General features: G+C 44.1%; 1 protein-coding gene across 1 annotated transcript in view; it reads right to left on the reverse strand.

The window, feature by feature from the left end:
• The window catches only part of LPA (lipoprotein(a)), a 243,401-nt gene that overhangs the window by 164,454 nt on the left and 55,994 nt on the right, over positions 1–22,953 (reverse strand). Inside the window, exons 17-25 of the mRNA XM_063666806.1 lie at positions 22,271–22,452; positions 20,879–21,038; positions 16,728–16,909; positions 15,336–15,495; positions 11,185–11,366; positions 9,793–9,952; positions 5,643–5,824; positions 4,251–4,410; positions 102–283 (exon numbers count right to left, since the gene is read on the reverse strand). Of these exons, the coding sequence (XP_063522876.1) occupies positions 102–283; positions 4,251–4,410; positions 5,643–5,824; positions 9,793–9,952; positions 11,185–11,366; positions 15,336–15,495; positions 16,728–16,909; positions 20,879–21,038; positions 22,271–22,452 (1,550 nt within the window). The remainder of the gene's footprint in view (positions 1–101; positions 284–4,250; positions 4,411–5,642; positions 5,825–9,792; positions 9,953–11,184; positions 11,367–15,335; positions 15,496–16,727; positions 16,910–20,878; positions 21,039–22,270; positions 22,453–22,953) is intronic.

Raw genomic sequence — 22,953 nt, forward strand, 5'->3', positions numbered from 1 at the left:
GAGCATCCGTGTACCATCGAAGCCTGCTGCATCAGTGGGAATTTCCATGGCTTTTCATCCCAGCGTCCAAGCGTGTAGATGTCTGGCCACAGGCTCCTTACCTTGTTCGGAAGGAGCCTCTAGGCTTGGAAGCGGGGTAGCAGTCGGAGGCGCGACGGCAGTCCCTTCTGCGTCTGAGCATCGTGTCAGGTTGCAGTACTCCCACCTGACATTGGGATCCGTCGTATAACAATAAGGGGCTGCCACAGGATCTGGATTCCTGCAGTAGTTCCTGATCAAGCCACTGGAAATTCCAAAACGATACACGTCACAAGAGGTGGGACAATATGCAGGGGCTCCCCACACCCTCTCCTTGGTGCTGCAACAAGGTCATTACCGGTGCCTTTCTAATATTCCCATTAAAAGTACCATATGATTGCCACAAGCACAAATGGCTCTCAATCACCAATCCTCTCTGCACAGTTCTCATAATTAATAGATTATTCTATTAAAAAAAAAAAACCTCTAAAGCCGCAAATGCTTCTTAGACACACTGAGATAGTACATACATGTGGCCAAAAAATGATCAGAGTATTCTCCCTCTGCCTTCTGCCCAATCCATCTCTCTGGAATAACTGGTATAGATTTTGATGTCTGTATTGTGGAATTGTTTATTCACATACAAATGTATCTCTATCTGTCTACCTCTCCGTATCTCTCTCCGTAGGACTTCATATGCTAATGTGCGAGTTGCAACTAACATGTAGTTCTTCAGAGAATACTTGGCATCCAGGAGGATAAGCTTTCCAGGTCAACCTTCACACTCCTGTACTCAAAACCTAGCGAAAAGGCTCTACCTTTCCCATGGAAAAGCATTGTGCAAATAGTATTACTGTCTGTCATTCCCATATCACATGGGTCAAGTTTCTGCAAGACTTCTCAAAGCTGCCCTAGAAAACTTGCTCCCAGGCAGGATGCAGTATCTCTGGAATGTGTTCCTGAGCAGGACCTTCTCTCCTGCTCTCAGTCTATCCTCTGCTGGCTGCAGCCACTCTGGAACTGAGGGAAAGGGGGATGAGTTGAAAGAACAGTGGGACCCACGGCATAAAGGAAGACGGCGGGGTACACTATGAGATCTGAAGATGTCAGACAGCTATGGAGGATTCAGAGAACAATGAATTAGGAGGCAAAGCAGTTGAGGAGTTTGGGCTGTGGGGATCTTGAAGCTTTCGCTCTTCCTTATGCCTCCCAAGAACGTTCCTCCAACCTCTCAGTGGCCTCACATTCATGACCTGTGGCTGCCTGAGAAAATGGGAAGTGTATCATGGGCCATGGGGATGCAACACTCTCTCTCTAGAGACTCTACACTTGTGTCCTAGTCTCAACCCCAGACCCTCCATTCCAGGAAGCTGGTTCAATGAGCAACGGGATGTACTAAGAACCCGAGCTCCTGACAAATTTCTTTCTTCCTTGGCTTCTCTCTTTTGAATACATGGAATATTCTTACTATGCAATACACCTCAGCGTTCAACACTTTGCGATTACTCTGCGATTTGCAATATCCCTTTTAAACCACACAGTAACCTTTCATTAATATTACATACCATCGTGCATGAGGTAAGAAAGTTTCAATGGCACACTTCCAATTATTCCCTACATGATTTATGCTAAGTGTTCAAATTCTTACTTCTACAGGTGCAAAAATTAAACATATTGCTATCATTTTGCTTCAAGTAGTCAACTCTCATTTAAAAATATATAGAAATTTGGTCAAGAAAATATTTTGCATTTACATGTACATTTGCCAACTGCTGGGTTCTTCATTACGTGGGCTGCACAAAGTTCCCTTCTTGTGCTATTCTTCTTCTACCTCATTCCTTCAGGTCACCTCTCTTGTTACATCAGCCTGCTGATTCCAAATTCTTACAGTTTCCGCTTTCTTTTTGGGGACAGTGCACGGTATACATTTATGCAACATGGATGATCTTCAAGGCATTTTACTGCTATTTAGCATTCTTGGTTGATCTCTTCTTGTTCCTGTTTACCACATTAATAACATTCCCGGTACCTGGCTTCCAGTGTTTTTGACGAGAATGCATTAGCAATTTGTATCACTGTTCTCTTAGCAAGAAACAGCTTGTTTTTCCCCGGTTTCTCATAAGAAGTTTCTTCTTATTATACCTTCGTCTTCTTAACGTCAAACTGTGAAATACAAAACTGCATCATACTGGATTTTTTCTTTTTTTCGAAATCCCTATTTGATACATTGAGTTTCCTGTTTTTGAGATTTTGTTAACATTCTTCATAATTGAAAAGTTCTCGGCCAGCCTTGATTCCGGTATTTGTTTCTGTCCCTATCTCCCTTTCTCTTTTCTGTGACTTGCTTCCCACATGCAGGAAATCTTTTCCTATTTTGCAACATGTCTGTGAGCTTCAGTTGATTTTTTACTCCACTATTTCTTGAGGGTTGTGTGTGTGTGTGTGTGTGTGTGAACTTGTGAGTATTTGAGTGTGTGTGTATGGGTGTGTTGTGTGTGTGTGTATGCGTGTAGTTGGTTCTGTAGAATTGATTTTTGGTTACTTTCTTCTTCGGAAACGTCTACATTGATCAGGCGGCCATCCAGTAATTTTTTCATTGAAGACATAGCTTTTTATATTAGGTCTTTAATTTTATTTGGCTATTCTATACTGTTACTTTCTTTTGATATTTTATTTGTTTTGTTCCATATTCACCTTTTTGTAAATACTTGAAATAGTTATCATAGTGATATGTCAAATTTTCATGCCATTCTAATCATTTCTGTCATTCCCGCGCCCGTTTGTATTGCCTGATTTATTTCCTGGTCATGGATCGCACGACATGCTTTTTCTACATGTAGTCACATTTTAAATTTAGGACTCACTCTGGGGATACCGCATAGCTCAGCCAGTGGACTTCGTTGTTTACTTCTAAAGAGAGTTGAGATTTCCTCTCACAGGCACTTCATTGACTTGGAACCCGATTTCATGCTTGGACACTTGCTTTTCAGCTGTGCAAGGGTTAGTCTGCAGCTGCCTTTATTCTAGTAATAGGCTAATTCTACTTTTAAACTATGGCTGTTCTGGGGTCTCCACTGAATTGGCAGTGTGTTCTGTGAGGACTCTCTCGTCTAGCTGGTAAGAACTCCAATATCCCAGAGTGCTATGTGATCTCTGTCTTCTTTATTGAGCTTGCTGTTCTCTTGCAGATGCTCTTTCTAAGGAAATGTTCTTTGCCATACGTTCTTGTGGAACCATTTTCTGTGCACATGCAGTGTCATGTTTAGCCAAGGACTGGAGGAGACTTCTATGCATATTTGTAGAGCTCCTTTCCTCCACAAACCAGTCCTTATTTGTAGCAGACCTAGAAAATTTCAACTACCAGAGTCATCACAAACTCCAATCCCTCTCCACCGTTCAGACAGATGGCTACAGTTTGCTTGGTTTCCACCACCTTGCTCTGCAGTGCAGGAAGGGTAACCAGGAAGAAAGCCAAGGCATCTATGGAGTTGAGCTCAACACTGCCCCTCTCTCAATGCTCTAGGTCCTCTACCAGCTGTTGTCCAACATGTAGAAATGGTTTTTCCAGGTCTTTGCTAGTCACTTATGGCCAAAAAAATTGGCCAGAGTGCAGTCAGACTGGGGTTCTGTCCATCTACACATCCCTTTTACTTTTCAGCATCCCTCTCTTTGCTGACTCTCATCTGCCTTTTTGCCTTTGCTTTTCTCTCCCTGGGAACCCATATCCCTTCAGGCCACTGGTACTTGGGACCGAGTGTTTTTCTACCCATTGGAATATATGTAGATCTAGAAAGAGATAGATTCACCTCTCCATAAATATGCACACATTCTTTCCTCATATGCCCAGACAGAAAAGGCATACACAACCTTCCCTTCAGGAACTGGTAGTCAGAATAACACAATTCCAATTGGAAAGTCTTCATTGACCCTTGGTAGGTGTTGTGGAAGGCTAATCTAAGTGTTTGGTCATTTGTCATTCTGACTGTTTTCTTAATGTGATGTCCTCGCCTCCAGATTTCCCTTCTGCTCCAGAAAACTACGAGGAAGGAGAGGCAGCTTCACATTTCTCTTCTCTCAGACCCTTAGCTCTAAGGCAATCATCCTGAGACATTTTGCTACACCAACTGCATCTGACACAAGTTGAGTTCGGAGAACTCATCTTGAAGCATGTCTCTTCCAACAGAATCTTCAGTTGGCCCTTTCTTCTCTTACGGTAAAGAACAAAGACATACCCATTTGGGTAGTTTTCTGGGGTCCGACTATGTGAGTGTGGTGTCATAGATGACCAAGCTTGGCAGGTTCTTCCTGTGACAGTCTTGAAGTATGTGCCTCGATAACTCTGTCCATTACCGTGGTAGCACTCCTGCACTCCAGGCCTTTGCTCAGTCGGTGCTGAAATGAAAACAGAAGAAATCATGATGAGTGTCTCTTAGAACAGGGAAAGATGTGAAGTCATTTATGACACAACCAGAAAGGAGTCTATGAGAATTACAACCGTTCTCTTTTCCTTATCCATAGGCAGATGGATATGAAAAAACCAACCAACAAACAAACACCAAAGCAACAGATTCCTACCATTCTAGAACCGTAGGAAGTTCTTGGAAATATTTCACCTGACACCTTAGAGAAACAGAACAGATCAGAATCCCTCTCATTGGAAAGTGTGCTCACGAGCAAGCACCTTTCTGGGAACCTCTACTGAATGTTCATGAGAAAGATGGGGCAGGAGCGAGCAAAGGGCATGGCATTTGGTAATGCGGGCTGCAGATGGTAATTGGCTGTCGGGGGCAGAGGTGGGGACAGACATGGACATTTTGCATGTTTCCCTAGACCGTTGATCATGAAAGCCAAGGCCTTTGGCTTCCGGGCCATGGGGCAGAAAACGGTCCTATACATCTGACTGAAGGCAAAGACACTTTGCTGCTCAGGGATGTGTGCAGGCCAAAAGCTTATTCCTTTGGAGGAAAGAGGGAATCCTCTCGTGCCCCGCATCCTGAATTGCAATAAAGTAGAAGTCTACTACTCTTTCTCTCCAGAACCCTCACAGGTACAAGTGCCATCAGAAAGACGTTTAAGAACACTGAGAAATCACTCCCTTCAAAGCCTAGGGCTGCAGAGCCTTAGAGCATTGGGAGCTCATGCACTGCTCCACAGACCCAGGACGATACGGAATTATTGCAGCCCTGGTGGCTTTCTCCAGGGTGGCAGGCTCCAGAGCCACACTTCTGGGAATCTGGAATGCTGAAGATTGCACTGAATGCTTTCTACTTGAAGAAAGCCCAGGTAAAGCTTACTGGCTTGGAAAGAGTCACACACCCGACAGCATGATACAATGAAAATTTTGACTAGGACACTGAGAGAGCCCGGTTTGCAATGAGGAGAGTTGTGAAGTTGATCACCCTGGAGGGTTTGTGCCCATCCTAAAGACACAGCCCAACCACGTTGCGCCAGAAATCACTCCGCTGGCTCCCCCAGAGAGTGCACGGAGGCTTCCTGCTACATGGCAGAACTCAATCAATGCTCGAGCATCCGTGTACCATCGAAGCCTGCTGCATCAGTGGGAATTTCCATGGCTTTTCATCCCAGCGTCCAAGCGTGTAGATGTCTGGCCACAGGCTCCTTACCTTGTTCGGAAGGAGCCTCTAGGCTTGGAAGCGGGGTAGCAGTCGGAGGCGCGACGGCAGTCCCTTCTGCGTCTGAGCATCGTGTCAGGTTGCAGTACTCCCACCTGACATTGGGATCCGTCGTATAACAATAAGGGGCTGCCACAGGATCTGGATTCCTGCAGTAGTTCCTGATCAAGCCACTGGAAATTCCAAAACGATACACGTCACAAGAGGTGGGACAATATGCAGGGGCTCCCCACACCCTCTCCTTGGTGCTGCAACAAGGTCATTACCGGTGCCTTTCTAATATTCCCATTAAAAGTACCATATGATTGCCACAAGCACAAATGGCTCTCAATCACCAATCCTCTCTGCACAGTTCTCATAATTAATAGATTATTCTATTAAAAAAAAAAACCTCTAAAGCCGCAAATGCTTCTTAGACACACTGAGATAGTACACACATGTGGCCAAAAAATGATCAGAGTATTCTCCCTCTGCCTTCTGCCCAATCCATCTCTCTGGAATAACTGGTATAGATTTTGATGTCTGTATTGTGGAATTGTTTATTCACATACAAATGTATCTCTATCTGTCTACCTCTCCGTATCTCTCTCCGTAGGACTTCATATGCTAATGTGCGAGTTGCAACTAACATGTAGTTCTTCAGAGAATACTTGGCATCCAGGAGGATAAGCTTTCCAGGTCAACCTTCACACTCCTGTACTCAAAACCTAGCGAAAAGGCTCTACCTTTCCCATGGAAAAGCATTGTGCAAATAGTATTACTGTCTGTCATTCCCATATCACATGGGTCAAGTTTCTGCAAGACTTCTCAAAGCTGCCCTAGAAAACTTGCTCCCAGGCAGGATGCAGTATCTCTGGAATGTGTTCCTGAGCAGGACCTTCTCTCCTGCTCTCAGTCTATCCTCTGCTGGCTGCAGCCACTCTGGAACTGAGGGAAAGGGGGATGAGTTGAAAGAACAGTGGGACCCAAGGCATAAAGGAAGACGGCGGGGTACACTATGAGATCTGAAGATGTCAGACAGCTATGGAGGATTCAGAGAACAATGAATTAGGAGGCAAAGCAGTTGAGGAGTTTGGGCTGTGGGGATCTTGAAGCTTTCGCTCTTCCTTATGCCTCCCAAGAACGTTCCTCCAACCTCTCAGTGGCCTCACATTCATGACCTGTGGCTGCCTGAGAAAATGGGAAGTGTATCATGGGCCATGGGGATGCAACACTCTCTCTCTAGAGACTCTACACTTGTGTCCTAGTCTCAACCCCAGACCCTCCATTCCAGGAAGCTGGTTCAATGAGCAACGGGATGTACTAAGAACCCGAGCTCGTGACAAATTTCTTTCTTCCTTGGCTTCTCTCTTTTGAATACATGGAATATTCTTACTATGCAATACACCTCAGCGTTCAACACTTTGCGATTACTCTGCGATTTGCAATATCCCTTTTAAACCACACAGTAACCTTTCATTAATATTACATACCATCGTGCATGAGGTAAGAAAGTTTCAATGGCACACTTCCAATTATTCCCTACATGATTTATGCTAAGTGTTCAAATTCTTACTTCTACAGGTGCAAAAATTAAACATATTGCTATCATTTTGCTTCAAGTAGTCAACTCTCATTTAAAAATATATAGAAATTTGGTCAAGAAAATATTTTGCATTTACATGTACATTTGCCAACTGCTGGGTTCTTCATTACGTGGGCTGCACAAAGTTCCCTTCTTGTGCTATTCTTCTTCTACCTCATTCCTTCAGGTCACCTCTCTTGTTACATCAGCCTGCTGATTCCAAATTCTTACAGTTTCCGCTTTCTTTTTGGGGACAGTGCACGGTATACATTTATGCAACATGGATGATCTTCAAGGCATTTTACTGCTATTTAGCATTCTTGGTTGATCTCTTCTTGTTCCTGTTTACCACATTAATAACATTCCCGGTACCTGGCTTCCAGTGTTTTTGACGAGAATGCATTAGCAATTTGTATCACTGTTCTCTTAGCAAGAAACAGCTTGTTTTTCCCCGGTTTCTCATAAGAAGTTTCTTCTTATTATACCTTCGTCTTCTTAACGTCAAACTGTGAAATACAAAACTGCATCATACTGGATTTTTTCTTTTTTTCGAAATCCCTATTTGATACATTGAGTTTCCTGTTTTTGAGATTTTGTTAACATTCTTCATAATTGAAAAGTTCTCGGCCAGCCTTGATTCCGGTATTTGTTTCTGTCCCTATCTCCCTTTCTCTTTTCTGTGACTTGCTTCCCACATGCAGGAAATCTTTTCCTATTTTGCAACATGTCTGTGAGCTTCAGTTGATTTTTTATTCCACTATTTCTTGAGGGTTGTGTGTGTGTGTGTGTGTGTGTGTGAACTTGTGAGTATTTGAGTGTGTGTGTATGGGTGTGTTGTGTGTGTGTGTATGCGTGTAGTTGGTTCTGTAGAATTGATTTTTGGTTACTTTCTTCTTCGGAAACGTCTACATTGATCAGGCGGCCATCCAGTAATTTTTTCATTGAAGACATAGCTTTTTATATTAGGTCTTTAATTTTATTTGGCTATTCTATACTGTTACTTTCTTTTGATATTTTATTTGTTTTGTTCCATATTCACCTTTTTGTAAATACTTGAAATAGTTATCATAGTGATATGTCAAATTTTCATGCCATTCTAATCATTTCTGTCATTCCCGCGCCCGTTTGTATTGCCTGATTTATTTCCTGGTCATGGATCGCACGACATGCTTTTTCTACATGTAGTCACATTTTAAATTTAGGACTCACTCTGGGGATACCGCATAGCTCAGCCAGTGGACTTCGTTGTTTACTTCTAAAGAGAGTTGAGATTTCCTCTCACAGGCACTTCATTGACTTGGAACCCGATTTCATGCTTGGACACTTGCTTTTCAGCTGTGCAAGGGTTAGTCTGCAGCTGCCTTTATTCTAGTAATAGGCTAATTCTACTTTTAAACTATGGCTGTTCTGGGGTCTCCACTGAATTGGCAGTGTGTTCTGTGAGGACTCTCTCGTCTAGCTGGTAAGAACTCCAATATCCCAGAGTGCTATGTGATCTCTGTCTTCTTTATTGAGCTTGCTGTTCTCTTGCAGATGCTCTTTCTAAGGAAATGTTCTTTGCCATACGTTCTTGTGGAACCATTTTCTGTGCACATGCAGTGTCATGTTTAGCCAAGGACTGGAGGAGACTTCTATGCATATTTGTAGAGCTCCTTTCCTCCACAAACCAGTCCTTATTTGTAGCAGACCTAGAAAATTTCAACTACCAGAGTCATCACAAACTCCAATCCCTCTCCACCGTTCAGACAGATGGCTACAGTTTGCTTGGTTTCCACCACCTTGCTCTGCAGTGCAGGAAGGGTAACCAGGAAGAAAGCCAAGGCATCTATGGAGTTGAGCTCAACACTGCCCCTCTCTCAATGCTCTAGGTCCTCTACCAGCTGTTGTCCAACATGTAGAAATGGTTTTTCCAGGTCTTTGCTAGTCACTTATGGCCAAAAAAATTGGCCAGAGTGCAGTCAGACTGGGGTTCTGTCCATCTACACATCCCTTTTACTTTTCAGCATCCCTCTCTTTGCTGACTCTCATCTGCCTTTTTGCCTTTGCTTTTCTCTCCCTGGGAACCCATATCCCTTCAGGCCACTGGTACTTAGGACCGAGTGTTTTTCTACCCATTGGAATATATGTAGATCTAGAAAGAGATAGATTCACCTCTCCATAAATATGCACACATTCTTTCCTCATATGCCCAGACAGAAAAGGCATACACAACCTTCCCTTCAGGAACTGGTAGTCAGAATAACACAATTCCAATTGGAAAGTCTTCATTGACCCTTGGTAGGTGTTGTGGAAGGCTAATCTAAGTGTTTGGTCATTTGTCATTCTGACTGTTTTCTTAATGTGATGTCCTCGCCTCCAGATTTCCCTTCTGCTCCAGAAAACTACGAGGAAGGAGAGGCAGCTTCACATTTCTCTTCTCTCAGACCCTTAGCTCTAAGGCAATCATCCTGAGACATTTTGCTACACCAACTGCATCTGACACAAGTTGAGTTCGGAGAACTCATCTTGAAGCATGTCTCTTCCAACAGAATCTTCAGTTGGCCCTTTCTTCTCTTACGGTAAAGAACAAAGACATACCCATTTGGGTAGTTTTCTGGGGTCCGACTATGTGAGTGTGGTGTCATAGATGACCAAGCTTGGCAGGTTCTTCCTGTGACAGTCTTGAAGTATGTGCCTCGATAACTCTGTCCATTACCGTGGTAGCACTCCTGCACTCCAGGCCTTTGCTCAGTCGGTGCTGAAATGAAAACAGAAGAAATCATGATGAGTGTCTCTTAGAACAGGGAAAGATGTGAAGTCATTTATGACACAACCAGAAAGGAGTCTATGAGAATTACAACCGTTCTCTTTTCCTTATCCATAGGCAGATGGATATGAAAAAACCAACCAACAAACAAACACCAAAGCAACAGATTCCTACCATTCTAGAACCGTAGGAAGTTCTTGGAAATATTTCACCTGACACCTTAGAGAAACAGAACAGATCAGAATCCCTCTCATTGGAAAGTGTGCTCACGAGCAAGCACCTTTCTGGGAACCTCTACTGAATGTTCATGAGAAAGATGGGGCAGGAGCGAGCAAAGGGCATGGCATTTGGTAATGCGGGCTGCAGATGGTAATTGGCTGTCGGGGGCAGAGGTGGGGACAGACATGGACATTTTGCATGTTTCCCTAGACCGTTGATCATGAAAGCCAAGGCCTTTGGCTTCCGGGCCATGGGGCAGAAAACGGTCCTATACATCTGACTGAAGGCAAAGACACTTTGCTGCTCAGGGATGTGTGCAGGCCAAAAGCTTATTCCTTTGGAGGAAAGAGGGAATCCTCTCGTGCCCCGCATCCTGAATTGCAATAAAGTAGAAGTCTACTACTCTTTCTCTCCAGAACCCTCACAGGTACAAGTGCCATCAGAAAGACGTTTAAGAACACTGAGAAATCACTCCCTTCAAAGCCTAGGGCTGCAGAGCCTTAGAGCATTGGGAGCTCATGCACTGCTCCACAGACCCAGGACGATACGGAATTACTGCAGCCCTGGTGGCTTTCTCCAGGGTGGCAGGCTCCAGAGCCACACTTCTGGGAATCTGGAATGCTGAAGATTGCACTGAATGCTTTCTACTTGAAGAAAGCCCAGGTAAAGCTTACTGGCTTGGAAAGAGTCACACACCCGACAGCATGATACAATGAAAATTTTGACTAGGACACTGAGAGAGCCCGGTTTGCAATGAGGAGAGTTGTGAAGTTGATCACCCTGGAGGGTTTGTGCCCATCCTAAAGACACAGCCCAACCACGTTGCGCCAGAAATCACTCCGCTGGCTCCCCCAGAGAGTGCACGGAGGCTTCCTGCTACATGGCAGAACTCAATCAATGCTCGAGCATCCGTGTACCATCGAAGCCTGCTGCATCAGTGGGAATTTCCATGGCTTTTCATCCCAGCGTCCAAGCGTGTAGATGTCTGGCCACAGGCTCCTTACCTTGTTCGGAAGGAGCCTCTAGGCTTGGAAGCGGGGTAGCAGTCGGAGGCGCGACGGCAGTCCCTTCTGCGTCTGAGCATCGTGTCAGGTTGCAGTACTCCCACCTGACATTGGGATCCGTCGTATAACAATAAGGGGCTGCCACAGGATCTGGATTCCTGCAGTAGTTCCTGATCAAGCCACTGGAAATTCCAAAACGATACACGTCACAAGAGGTGGGACAATATGCAGGGGCTCCCCACACCCTCTCCTTGGTGCTGCAACAAGGTCATTACCGGTGCCTTTCTAATATTCCCATTAAAAGTACCATATGATTGCCACAAGCACAAATGGCTCTCAATCACCAATCCTCTCTGCACAGTTCTCATAATTAATAGATTATTCTATTAAAAAAAAAAAACCTCTAAAGCCGCAAATGCTTCTTAGACACACTGAGATAGTACATACATGTGGCCAAAAAATGATCAGAGTATTCTCCCTCTGCCTTCTGCCCAATCCATCTCTCTGGAATAACTGGTATAGATTTTGATGTCTGTATTGTGGAATTGTTTATTCACATACAAATGTATCTCTATCTGTCTACCTCTCCGTATCTCTCTCCGTAGGACTTCATATGCTAATGTGCGAGTTGCAACTAACATGTAGTTCTTCAGAGAATACTTGGCATCCAGGAGGATAAGCTTTCCAGGTCAACCTTCACACTCCTGTACTCAAAACCTAGCGAAAAGGCTCTACCTTTCCCATGGAAAAGCATTGTGCAAATAGTATTACTGTCTGTCATTCCCATATCACATGGGTCAAGTTTCTGCAAGACTTCTCAAAGCTGCCCTAGAAAACTTGCTCCCAGGCAGGATGCAGTATCTCTGGAATGTGTTCCTGAGCAGGACCTTCTCTCCTGCTCTCAGTCTATCCTCTGCTGGCTGCAGCCACTCTGGAACTGAGGGAAAGGGGGATGAGTTGAAAGAACAGTGGGACCCACGGCATAAAGGAAGACGGCGGGGTACACTATGAGATCTGAAGATGTCAGACAGCTATGGAGGATTCAGAGAACAATGAATTAGGAGGCAAAGCAGTTGAGGAGTTTGGGCTGTGGGGATCTTGAAGCTTTCGCTCTTCCTTATGCCTCCCAAGAACGTTCCTCCAACCTCTCAGTGGCCTCACATTCATGACCTGTGGCTGCCTGAGAAAATGGGAAGTGTATCATGGGCCATGGGGATGCAACACTCTCTCTCTAGAGACTCTACACTTGTGTCCTAGTCTCAACCCCAGACCCTCCATTCCAGGAAGCTGGTTCAATGAGCAACGGGATGTACTAAGAACCCGAGCTCCTGACAAATTTCTTTCTTCCTTGGCTTCTCTCTTTTGAATACATGGAATATTCTTACTATGCAATACACCTCAGCGTTCAACACTTTGCGATTACTCTGCGATTTGCAATATCCCTTTTAAACCACACAGTAACCTTTCATTAATATTACATACCATCGTGCATGAGGTAAGAAAGTTTCAATGGCACACTTCCAATTATTCCCTACATGATTTATGCTAAGTGTTCAAATTCTTACTTCTACAGGTGCAAAAATTAAACATATTGCTATCATTTTGCTTCAAGTAGTCAACTCTCATTTAAAAATATATAGAAATTTGGTCAAGAAAATATTTTGCATTTACATGTACATTTGCCAACTGCTGGGTTCTTCATTACGTGGGCTGCACAAAGTTCCCTTCTTGTGCTATTCTTCTTCTACCTCATTCCTTCAGGTCACCTCTCTTGTTACATCAGCCTGCTGATTCCAAATTCTTACAGTTTCCGCTTTCTTTTTGGGGACAGTGCACGGTATACATTTATGCAACATGGATGATCTTCAAGGCATTTTACTGCTATTTAGCATTCTTGGTTGATCTCTTCTTGTTCCTGTTTACCACATTAATAACATTCCCGGTACCTGGCTTCCAGTGTTTTTGACGAGAATGCATTAGCAATTTGTATCACTGTTCTCTTAGCAAGAAACAGCTTGTTTTTCCCCGGTTTCTCATAAGAAGTTTCTTCTTATTATACCTTCGTCTTCTTAACGTCAAACTGTGAAATACAAAACTGCATCATACTGGATTTTTTCTTTTTTTCGAAATCCCTATTTGATACATTGAGTTTCCTGTTTTTGAGATTTTGTTAACATTCTTCATAATTGAAAAGTTCTCGGCCAGCCTTGATTCCGGTATTTGTTTCTGTCCCTATCTCCCTTTCTCTTTTCTGTGACTTGCTTCCCACATGCAGGAAATCTTTTCCTATTTTGCAACATGTCTGTGAGCTTCAGTTGATTTTTTATTCCACTATTTCTTGAGGGTTGTGTGTGTGTGTGTGTGTGTGTGTGAACTTGTGAGTATTTGAGTGTGTGTGTATGGGTGTGTTGTGTGTGTGTGTATGCGTGTAGTTGGTTCTGTAGAATTGATTTTTGGTTACTTTCTTCTTCGGAAACGTCTACATTGATCAGGCGGCCATCCAGTAATTTTTTCATTGAAGACATAGCTTTTTATATTAGGTCTTTAATTTTATTTGGCTATTCTATACTGTTACTTTCTTTTGATATTTTATTTGTTTTGTTCCATATTCACCTTTTTGTAAATACTTGAAATAGTTATCATAGTGATATGTCAAATTTTCATGCCATTCTAATCATTTCTGTCATTCCCGCGCCCGTTTGTATTGCCTGATTTATTTCCTGGTCATGGATCGCACGACATGCTTTTTCTACATGTAGTCACATTTTAAATTTAGGACTCACTCTGGGGATACCGCATAGCTCAGCCAGTGGACTTCGTTGTTTACTTCTAAAGAGAGTTGAGATTTCCTCTCACAGGCACTTCATTGACTTGGAACCCGATTTCATGCTTGGACACTTGCTTTTCAGCTGTGCAAGGGTTAGTCTGCAGCTGCCTTTATTCTAGTAATAGGCTAATTCTACTTTTAAACTATGGCTGTTCTGGGGTCTCCACTGAATTGGCAGTGTGTTCTGTGAGGACTCTCTCGTCTAGCTGGTAAGAACTCCAATATCCCAGAGTGCTATGTGATCTCTGTCTTCTTTATTGAGCTTGCTGTTCTCTTGCAGATGCTCTTTCTAAGGAAATGTTCTTTGCCATACGTTCTTGTGGAACCATTTTCTGTGCACATGCAGTGTCATGTTTAGCCAAGGACTGGAGGAGACTTCTATGCATATTTGTAGAGCTCCTTTCCTCCACAAACCAGTCCTTATTTGTAGCAGACCTAGAAAATTTCAACTACCAGAGTCATCACAAACTCCAATCCCTCTCCACCGTTCAGACAGATGGCTACAGTTTGCTTGGTTTCCACCACCTTGCTCTGCAGTGCAGGAAGGGTAACCAGGAAGAAAGCCAAGGCATCTATGGAGTTGAGCTCAACACTGCCCCTCTCTCAATGCTCTAGGTCCTCTACCAGCTGTTGTCCAACATGTAGAAATGGTTTTTCCAGGTCTTTGCTAGTCACTTATGGCCAAAAAAATTGGCCAGAGTGCAGTCAGACTGGGGTTCTGTCCATCTACACATCCCTTTTACTTTTCAGCATCCCTCTCTTTGCTGACTCTCATCTGCCTTTTTGCCTTTGCTTTTCTCTCCCTGGGAACCCATATCCCTTCAGGCCACTGGTACTTAGGACCGAGTGTTTTTCTACCCATTGGAATATATGTAGATCTAGAAAGAGATAGATTCACCTCTCCATAAATATGCACACATTCTTTCCTCATATGCCCAGACAGAAAAGGCATACACAACCTTCCCTTCAGGAACTGGTAGTCAGAATAACACAATTCCAATTGGAAAGTCTTCATTGACCCTTGGTAGGTGTTGTGGAAGGCTAATCTAAGTGTTTGGTCATTTGTCATTCTGACTGTTTTCTTAATGTGATGTCCTCGCCTCCAGATTTCCCTTCTGCTCCAGAAAACTACGAGGAAGGAGAGGCAGCTTCACATTTCTCTTCTCTCAGACCCTTAGCTCTAAGGCAATCATCCTGAGACATTTTGCTACACCAACTGCATCTGACACAAGTTGAGTTCGGAGAACTCATCTTGAAGCATGTCTCTTCCAACAGAATCTTCAGTTGGCCCTTTCTTCTCTTACGGTAAAGAACAAAGACATACCCATTTGGGTAGTTTTCTGGGGTCCGACTATGTGAGTGTGGTGTCATAGATGACCAAGCTTGGCAGGTTCTTCCTGTGACAGTCTTGAAGTATGTGCCTCGATAACTCTGTCCATTACCGTGGTAGCACTCCTGCACTCCAGGCCTTTGCTCAGTCGGTGCTGAAATGAAAACAGAAGAAATCATGATGAGTGTCTCTTAGAACAGGGAAAGATGTGAAGTCATTTATGACACAACCAGAAAGGAGTCTATGAGAATTACAACCGTTCTCTTTTCCTTATCCATAGGCAGATGGATATGAAAAAACCAACCAACAAACAAACACCAAAGCAACAGATTCCTACCATTCTAGAACCGTAGGAAGTTCTTGGAAATATTTCACCTGACACCTTAGAGAAACAGAACAGATCAGAATCCCTCTCATTGGAAAGTGTGCTCACGAGCAAGCACCTTTCTGGGAACCTCTACTGAATGTTCATGAGAAAGATGGGGCAGGAGCGAGCAAAGGGCATGGCATTTGGTAATGCGGGCTGCAGATGGTAATTGGCTGTCGGGGGCAGAGGTGGGGACAGACATGGACATTTTGCATGTTTCCCTAGACCGTTGATCATGAAAGCCAAGGCCTTTGGCTTCCGGGCCATGGGGCAGAAAACGGTCCTATACATCTGACTGAAGGCAAAGACACTTTGCTGCTCAGGGATGTGTGCAGGCCAAAAGCTTATTCCTTTGGAGGAAAGAGGGAATCCTCTCGTGCCCCGCATCCTGAATTGCAATAAAGTAGAAGTCTACTACTCTTTCTCTCCAGAACCCTCACAGGTACAAGTGCCATCAGAAAGACGTTTAAGAACACTGAGAAATCACTCCCTTCAAAGCCTAGGGCTGCAGAGCCTTAGAGCATTGGGAGCTCATGCACTGCTCCACAGACCCAGGACGATACGGAATTACTGCAGCCCTGGTGGCTTTCTCCAGGGTGGCAGGCTCCAGAGCCACACTTCTGGGAATCTGGAATGCTGAAGATTGCACTGAATGCTTTCTACTTGAAGAAAGCCCAGGTAAAGCTTACTGGCTTGGAAAGAGTCACACACCCGACAGCATGATACAATGAAAATTTTGACTAGGACACTGAGAGAGCCCGGTTTGCAATGAGGAGAGTTGTGAAGTTGATCACCCTGGAGGGTTTGTGCCCATCCTAAAGACACAGCCCAACCACGTTGCGCCAGAAATCACTCCGCTGGCTCCCCCAGAGAGTGCACGGAGGCTTCCTGCTACATGGCAGAACTCAATCAATGCTCGAGCATCCGTGTACCATCGAAGCCTGCTGCATCAGTGGGAATTTCCATGGCTTTTCATCCCAGCGTCCAAGCGTGTAGATGTCTGGCCACAGGCTCCTTACCTTGTTCGGAAGGAGCCTCTAGGCTTGGAAGCGGGGTAGCAGTCGGAGGCGCGACGGCAGTCCCTTCTGCGTCTGAGCATCGTGTCAGGTTGCAGTACTCCCACCTGACATTGGGATCCGTCGTATAACAATAAGGGGCTGCCACAGGATCTGGATTCCTGCAGTAGTTCCTGATCAAGCCACTGGAAATTCCAAAACGATACACGTCACAAGAGGTGGGACAATATGCAGGGGCTCCCCACACCCTCTCCTTGGTGCTGCAACAAGGTCATTACCGGTGCCTTTCTAATATTCCCATTAAAAGTACCATATGATTGCCACAAGCACAAATGGCTCTCAATCACCAATCCTCTCTGCACAGTTCTCATAATTAATAGATTATTCTATTAAAAAAAAAAAACCTCTAAAGCCGCAAATGCTTCTTAGACACACTGAGATAGTACATACATGTGGCCAAAAAATGATCAGAGTATTCTCCCTCTGCCTTCTGCCCAATCCATCTCTCTGGAATAACTGGTATAGATTTTGATGTCTGTATTGTGGAATTGTTTATTCACATACAAATGTATCTCTATCTGTCTACCTCTCCGTATCTCTCTCCGTAGGACTTCATATGCTAATGTGCGAGTTGCAACTAACATGTAGTTCTTCAGAGAATACTTGGCATCCAGGAGGATAAGCTTTCCAGGTCAACCTTCACACTCCTGTACTCAAAACCTAGCGAAAAGGCTCTACCTTTCCCATGGAAAAGCATTGTGCAAATAGTATTACTGTCTGTCATTCCCATATCACATGGGTCAAGTTTCTGCAAGACTTCTCAAAGCTGCCCTAGAAAACTTGCTCCCAGGCAGGATGCAGTATCTCTGGAATGTGTTCCTGAGCAGGACCTTCTCTCCTGCTCTCAGTCTATCCTCTGCTGGCTGCAGCCACTCTGGAACTGAGGGAAAGGGGGATGAGTTGAAAGAACAGTGGGACCCACGGCATAAAGGAAGACGGCGGGGTACACTATGAGATCTGAAGATGTCAGACAGCTATGGAGGATTCAGAGAACAATGAATTAGGAGGCAAAGCAGTTGAGGAGTTTGGGCTGTGGGGATCTTGAAGCTTTCGCTCTTCCTTATGCCTCCCAAGAACGTTCCTCCAACCTCTCAGTGGCCTCACATTCATGACCTGTGGCTGCCTGAGAAAATGGGAAGTGTATCATGGGCCATGGGGATGCAACACTCTCTCTCTAGAGACTCTACACTTGTGTCCTAGTCTCAACCCCAGACCCTCCATTCCAGGAAGCTGGTTCAATGAGCAACGGGATGTACTAAGAACCCGAGCTCCTGACAAATTTCTTTCTTCCTTGGCTTCTCTCTTTTGAATACATGGAATATTCTTACTATGCAATACACCTCAGCGTTCAACACTTTGCGATTACTCTGCGATTTGCAATATCCCTTTTAAACCACACAGTAACCTTTCATTAATATTACATACCATCGTGCATGAGGTAAGAAAGTTTCAATGGCACACTTCCAATTATTCCCTACATGATTTATGCTAAGTGTTCAAATTCTTACTTCTACAGGTGCAAAAATTAAACATATTGCTATCATTTTGCTTCAAGTAGTCAACTCTCATTTAAAAATATATAGAAATTTGGTCAAGAAAATATTTTGCATTTACATGTACATTTGCCAACTGCTGGGTTCTTCATTACGTGGGCTGCACAAAGTTCCCTTCTTGTGCTATTCTTCTTCTACCTCATTCCTTCAGGTCACCTCTCTTGTTACATCAGCCTGCTGATTCCAAATTCTTACAGTTTCCGCTTTCTTTTTGGGGACAGTGCACGGTATACATTTATGCAACATGGATGATCTTCAAGGCATTTTACTGCTATTTAGCATTCTTGGTTGATCTCTTCTTGTTCCTGTTTACCACATTAATAACATTCCCGGTACCTGGCTTCCAGTGTTTTTGACGAGAATGCATTAGCAATTTGTATCACTGTTCTCTTAGCAAGAAACAGCTTGTTTTTCCCCGGTTTCTCATAAGAAGTTTCTTCTTCTTATACCTTCGTCTTCTTAACGTCAAACTGTGAAATACAAAACTGCATCATACTGGATTTTTTCTTTTTTTCGAAATCCCTATTTGATACATTGAGTTTCCTGTTTTTGAGATTTTGTTAACATTCTTCATAATTGAAAAGTTCTCGGCCAGCCTTGATTCCGGTATTTGTTTCTGTCCCTATCTCCCTTTCTCTTTTCTGTGACTTGCTTCCCACATGCAGGAAATCTTTTCCTATTTTGCAACATGTCTGTGAGCTTCAGTTGATTTTTTATTCCACTATTTCTTGAGGGTTGTGTGTGTGTGTGTGTGTGTGTGTGAACTTGTGAGTATTTGAGTGTGTGTGTATGGGTGTGTTGTGTGTGTGTGTATGCGTGTAGTTGGTTCTGTAGAATTGATTTTTGGTTACTTTCTTCTTCGGAAACGTCTACATTGATCAGGCGGCCATCCAGTAATTTTTTCATTGAAGACATAGCTTTTTATATTAGGTCTTTAATTTTATTTGGCTATTCTATACTGTTACTTTCTTTTGATATTTTATTTGTTTTGTTCCATATTCACCTTTTTGTAAATACTTGAAATAGTTATCATAGTGATATGTCAAATTTTCATGCCATTCTAATCATTTCTGTCATTCCCGCGCCCGTTTGTATTGCCTGATTTATTTCCTGGTCATGGATCGCACGACATGCTTTTTCTACATGTAGTCACATTTTAAATTTAGGACTCACTCTGGGGATACCGCATAGCTCAGCCAGTGGACTTCGTTGTTTACTTCTAAAGAGAGTTGAGATTTCCTCTCACAGGCACTTCATTGACTTGGAACCCGATTTCATGCTTGGACACTTGCTTTTCAGCTGTGCAAGGGTTAGTCTGCAGCTGCCTTTATTCTAGTAATAGGCTAATTCTACTTTTAAACTATGGCTGTTCTGGGGTCTCCACTGAATTGGCAGTGTGTTCTGTGAGGACTCTCTCGTCTAGCTGGTAAGAACTCCAATATCCCAGAGTGCTATGTGATCTCTGTCTTCTTTATTGAGCTTGCTGTTCTCTTGCAGATGCTCTTTCTAAGGAAATGTTCTTTGCCATACGTTCTTGTGGAACCATTTTCTGTGCACATGCAGTGTCATGTTTAGCCAAGGACTGGAGGAGACTTCTATGCATATTTGTAGAGCTCCTTTCCTCCACAAACCAGTCCTTATTTGTAGCAGACCTAGAAAATTTCAACTACCAGAGTCATCACAAACTCCAATCCCTCTCCACCGTTCAGACAGATGGCTACAGTTTGCTTGGTTTCCACCACCTTGCTCTGCAGTGCAGGAAGGGTAACCAGGAAGAAAGCCAAGGCATCTATGGAGTTGAGCTCAACACTGCCCCTCTCTCAATGCTCTAGGTCCTCTACCAGCTGTTGTCCAACATGTAGAAATGGTTTTTCCAGGTCTTTGCTAGTCACTTATGGCCAAAAAAATTGGCCAGAGTGCAGTCAGACTGGGGTTCTGTCCATCTACACATCCCTTTTACTTTTCAGCATCCCTCTCTTTGCTGACTCTCATCTGCCTTTTTGCCTTTGCTTTTCTCTCCCTGGGAACCCATATCCCTTCAGGCCACTGGTACTTGGGACCGAGTGTTTTTCTACCCATTGGAATATATGTAGATCTAGAAAGAGATAGATTCACCTCTCCATAAATATGCACACATTCTTTCCTCATATGCCCAGACAGAAAAGGCATACACAACCTTCCCTTCAGGAACTGGTAGTCAGAATAACACAATTCCAATTGGAAAGTCTTCATTGACCCTTGGTAGGTGTTGTGGAAGGCTAATCTAAGTGTTTGGTCATTTGTCATTCTGACTGTTTTCTTAATGTGATGTCCTCGCCTCCAGATTTCCCTTCTGCTCCAGAAAACTACGAGGAAGGAGAGGCAGCTTCACATTTCTCTTCTCTCAGACCCTTAGCTCTAAGGCAATCATCCTGAGACATTTTGCTACACCAACTGCATCTGACACAAGTTGAGTTCGGAGAACTCATCTTGAAGCATGTCTCTTCCAACAGAATCTTCAGTTGGCCCTTTCTTCTCTTACGGTAAAGAACAAAGACATACCCATTTGGGTAGTTTTCTGGGGTCCGACTATGTGAGTGTGGTGTCATAGATGACCAAGCTTGGCAGGTTCTTCCTGTGACAGTCTTGAAGTATGTGCCTCGATAACTCTGTCCATTACCGTGGTAGCACTCCTGCACTCCAGGCCTTTGCTCAGTCGGTGCTGAAATGAAAACAGAAGAAATCATGATGAGTGTCTCTTAGAACAGGGAAAGATGTGAAGTCATTTATGACACAACCAGAAAGGAGTCTATGAGAATTACAACCGTTCTCTTTTCCTTATCCATAGGCAGATGGATATGAAAAAACCAACCAACAAACAAACACCAAAGCAACAGATTCCTACCATTCTAGAACCGTAGGAAGTTCTTGGAAATATTTCACCTGACACCTTAGAGAAACAGAACAGATCAGAATCCCTCTCATTGGAAAGTGTGCTCACGAGCAAGCACCTTTCTGGGAACCTCTACTGAATGTTCATGAGAAAGATGGGGCAGGAGCGAGCAAAGGGCATGGCATTTGGTAATGCGGGCTGCAGATGGTAATTGGCTGTCGGGGGCAGAGGTGGGGACAGACATGGACATTTTGCATGTTTCCCTAGACCGTTGATCATGAAAGCCAAGGCCTTTGGCTTCCGGGCCATGGGGCAGAAAACGGTCCTATACATCTGACTGAAGGCAAAGACACTTTGCTGCTCAGGGATGTGTGCAGGCCAAAAGCTTATTCCTTTGGAGGAAAGAGGGAATCCTCTCGTGCCCCGCATCCTGAATTGCAATAAAGTAGAAGTCTACTACTCTTTCTCTCCAGAACCCTCACAGGTACAAGTGCCATCAGAAAGACGTTTAAGAACACTGAGAAATCACTCCCTTCAAAGCCTAGGGCTGCAGAGCCTTAGAGCATTGGGAGCTCATGCACTGCTCCACAGACCCAGGACGATACGGAATTATTGCAGCCCTGGTGGCTTTCTCCAGGGTGGCAGGCTCCAGAGCCACACTTCTGGGAATCTGGAATGCTGAAGATTGCACTGAATGCTTTCTACTTGAAGAAAGCCCAGGTAAAGCTTACTGGCTTGGAAAGAGTCACACACCCGACAGCATGATACAATGAAAATTTTGACTAGGACACTGAGAGAGCCCGGTTTGCAATGAGGAGAGTTGTGAAGTTGATCACCCTGGAGGGTTTGTGCCCATCCTAAAGACACAGCCCAACCACGTTGCGCCAGAAATCACTCCGCTGGCTCCCCCAGAGAGTGCACGGAGGCTTCCTGCTACATGGCAGAACTCAATCAATGCTCGAGCATCCGTGTACCATCGAAGCCTGCTGCATCAGTGGGAATTTCCATGGCTTTTCATCCCAGCGTCCAAGCGTGTAGATGTCTGGCCACAGGCTCCTTACCTTGTTCGGAAGGAGCCTCTAGGCTTGGAAGCGGGGTAGCAGTCGGAGGCGCGACGGCAGTCCCTTCTGCGTCTGAGCATCGTGTCAGGTTGCAGTACTCCCACCTGACATTGGGATCCGTCGTATAACAATAAGGGGCTGCCACAGGATCTGGATTCCTGCAGTAGTTCCTGATCAAGCCACTGGAAATTCCAAAACGATACACGTCACAAGAGGTGGGACAATATGCAGGGGCTCCCCACACCCTCTCCTTGGTGCTGCAACAAGGTCATTACCGGTGCCTTTCTAATATTCCCATTAAAAGTACCATATGATTGCCACAAGCACAAATGGCTCTCAATCACCAATCCTCTCTGCACAGTTCTCATAATTAATAGATTATTCTATTAAAAAAAAAAAACCTCTAAAGCCGCAAATGCTTCTTAGACACACTGAGATAGTACATACATGTGGCCAAAAAATGATCAGAGTATTCTCCCTCTGCCTTCTGCCCAATCCATCTCTCTGGAATAACTGGTATAGATTTTGATGTCTGTATTGTGGAATTGTTTATTCACATACAAATGTATCTCTATCTGTCTACCTCTCCGTATCTCTCTCCGTAGGACTTCATATGCTAATGTGCGAGTTGCAACTAACATGTAGTTCTTCAGAGAATACTTGGCATCCAGGAGGATAAGCTT

This window comes from Pongo pygmaeus, chromosome 5, assembly GCF_028885625.2.
Source record: "Pongo pygmaeus isolate AG05252 chromosome 5, NHGRI_mPonPyg2-v2.0_pri, whole genome shotgun sequence".
Taxonomy (NCBI): Eukaryota; Metazoa; Chordata; class Mammalia; order Primates; family Hominidae; genus Pongo; species Pongo pygmaeus.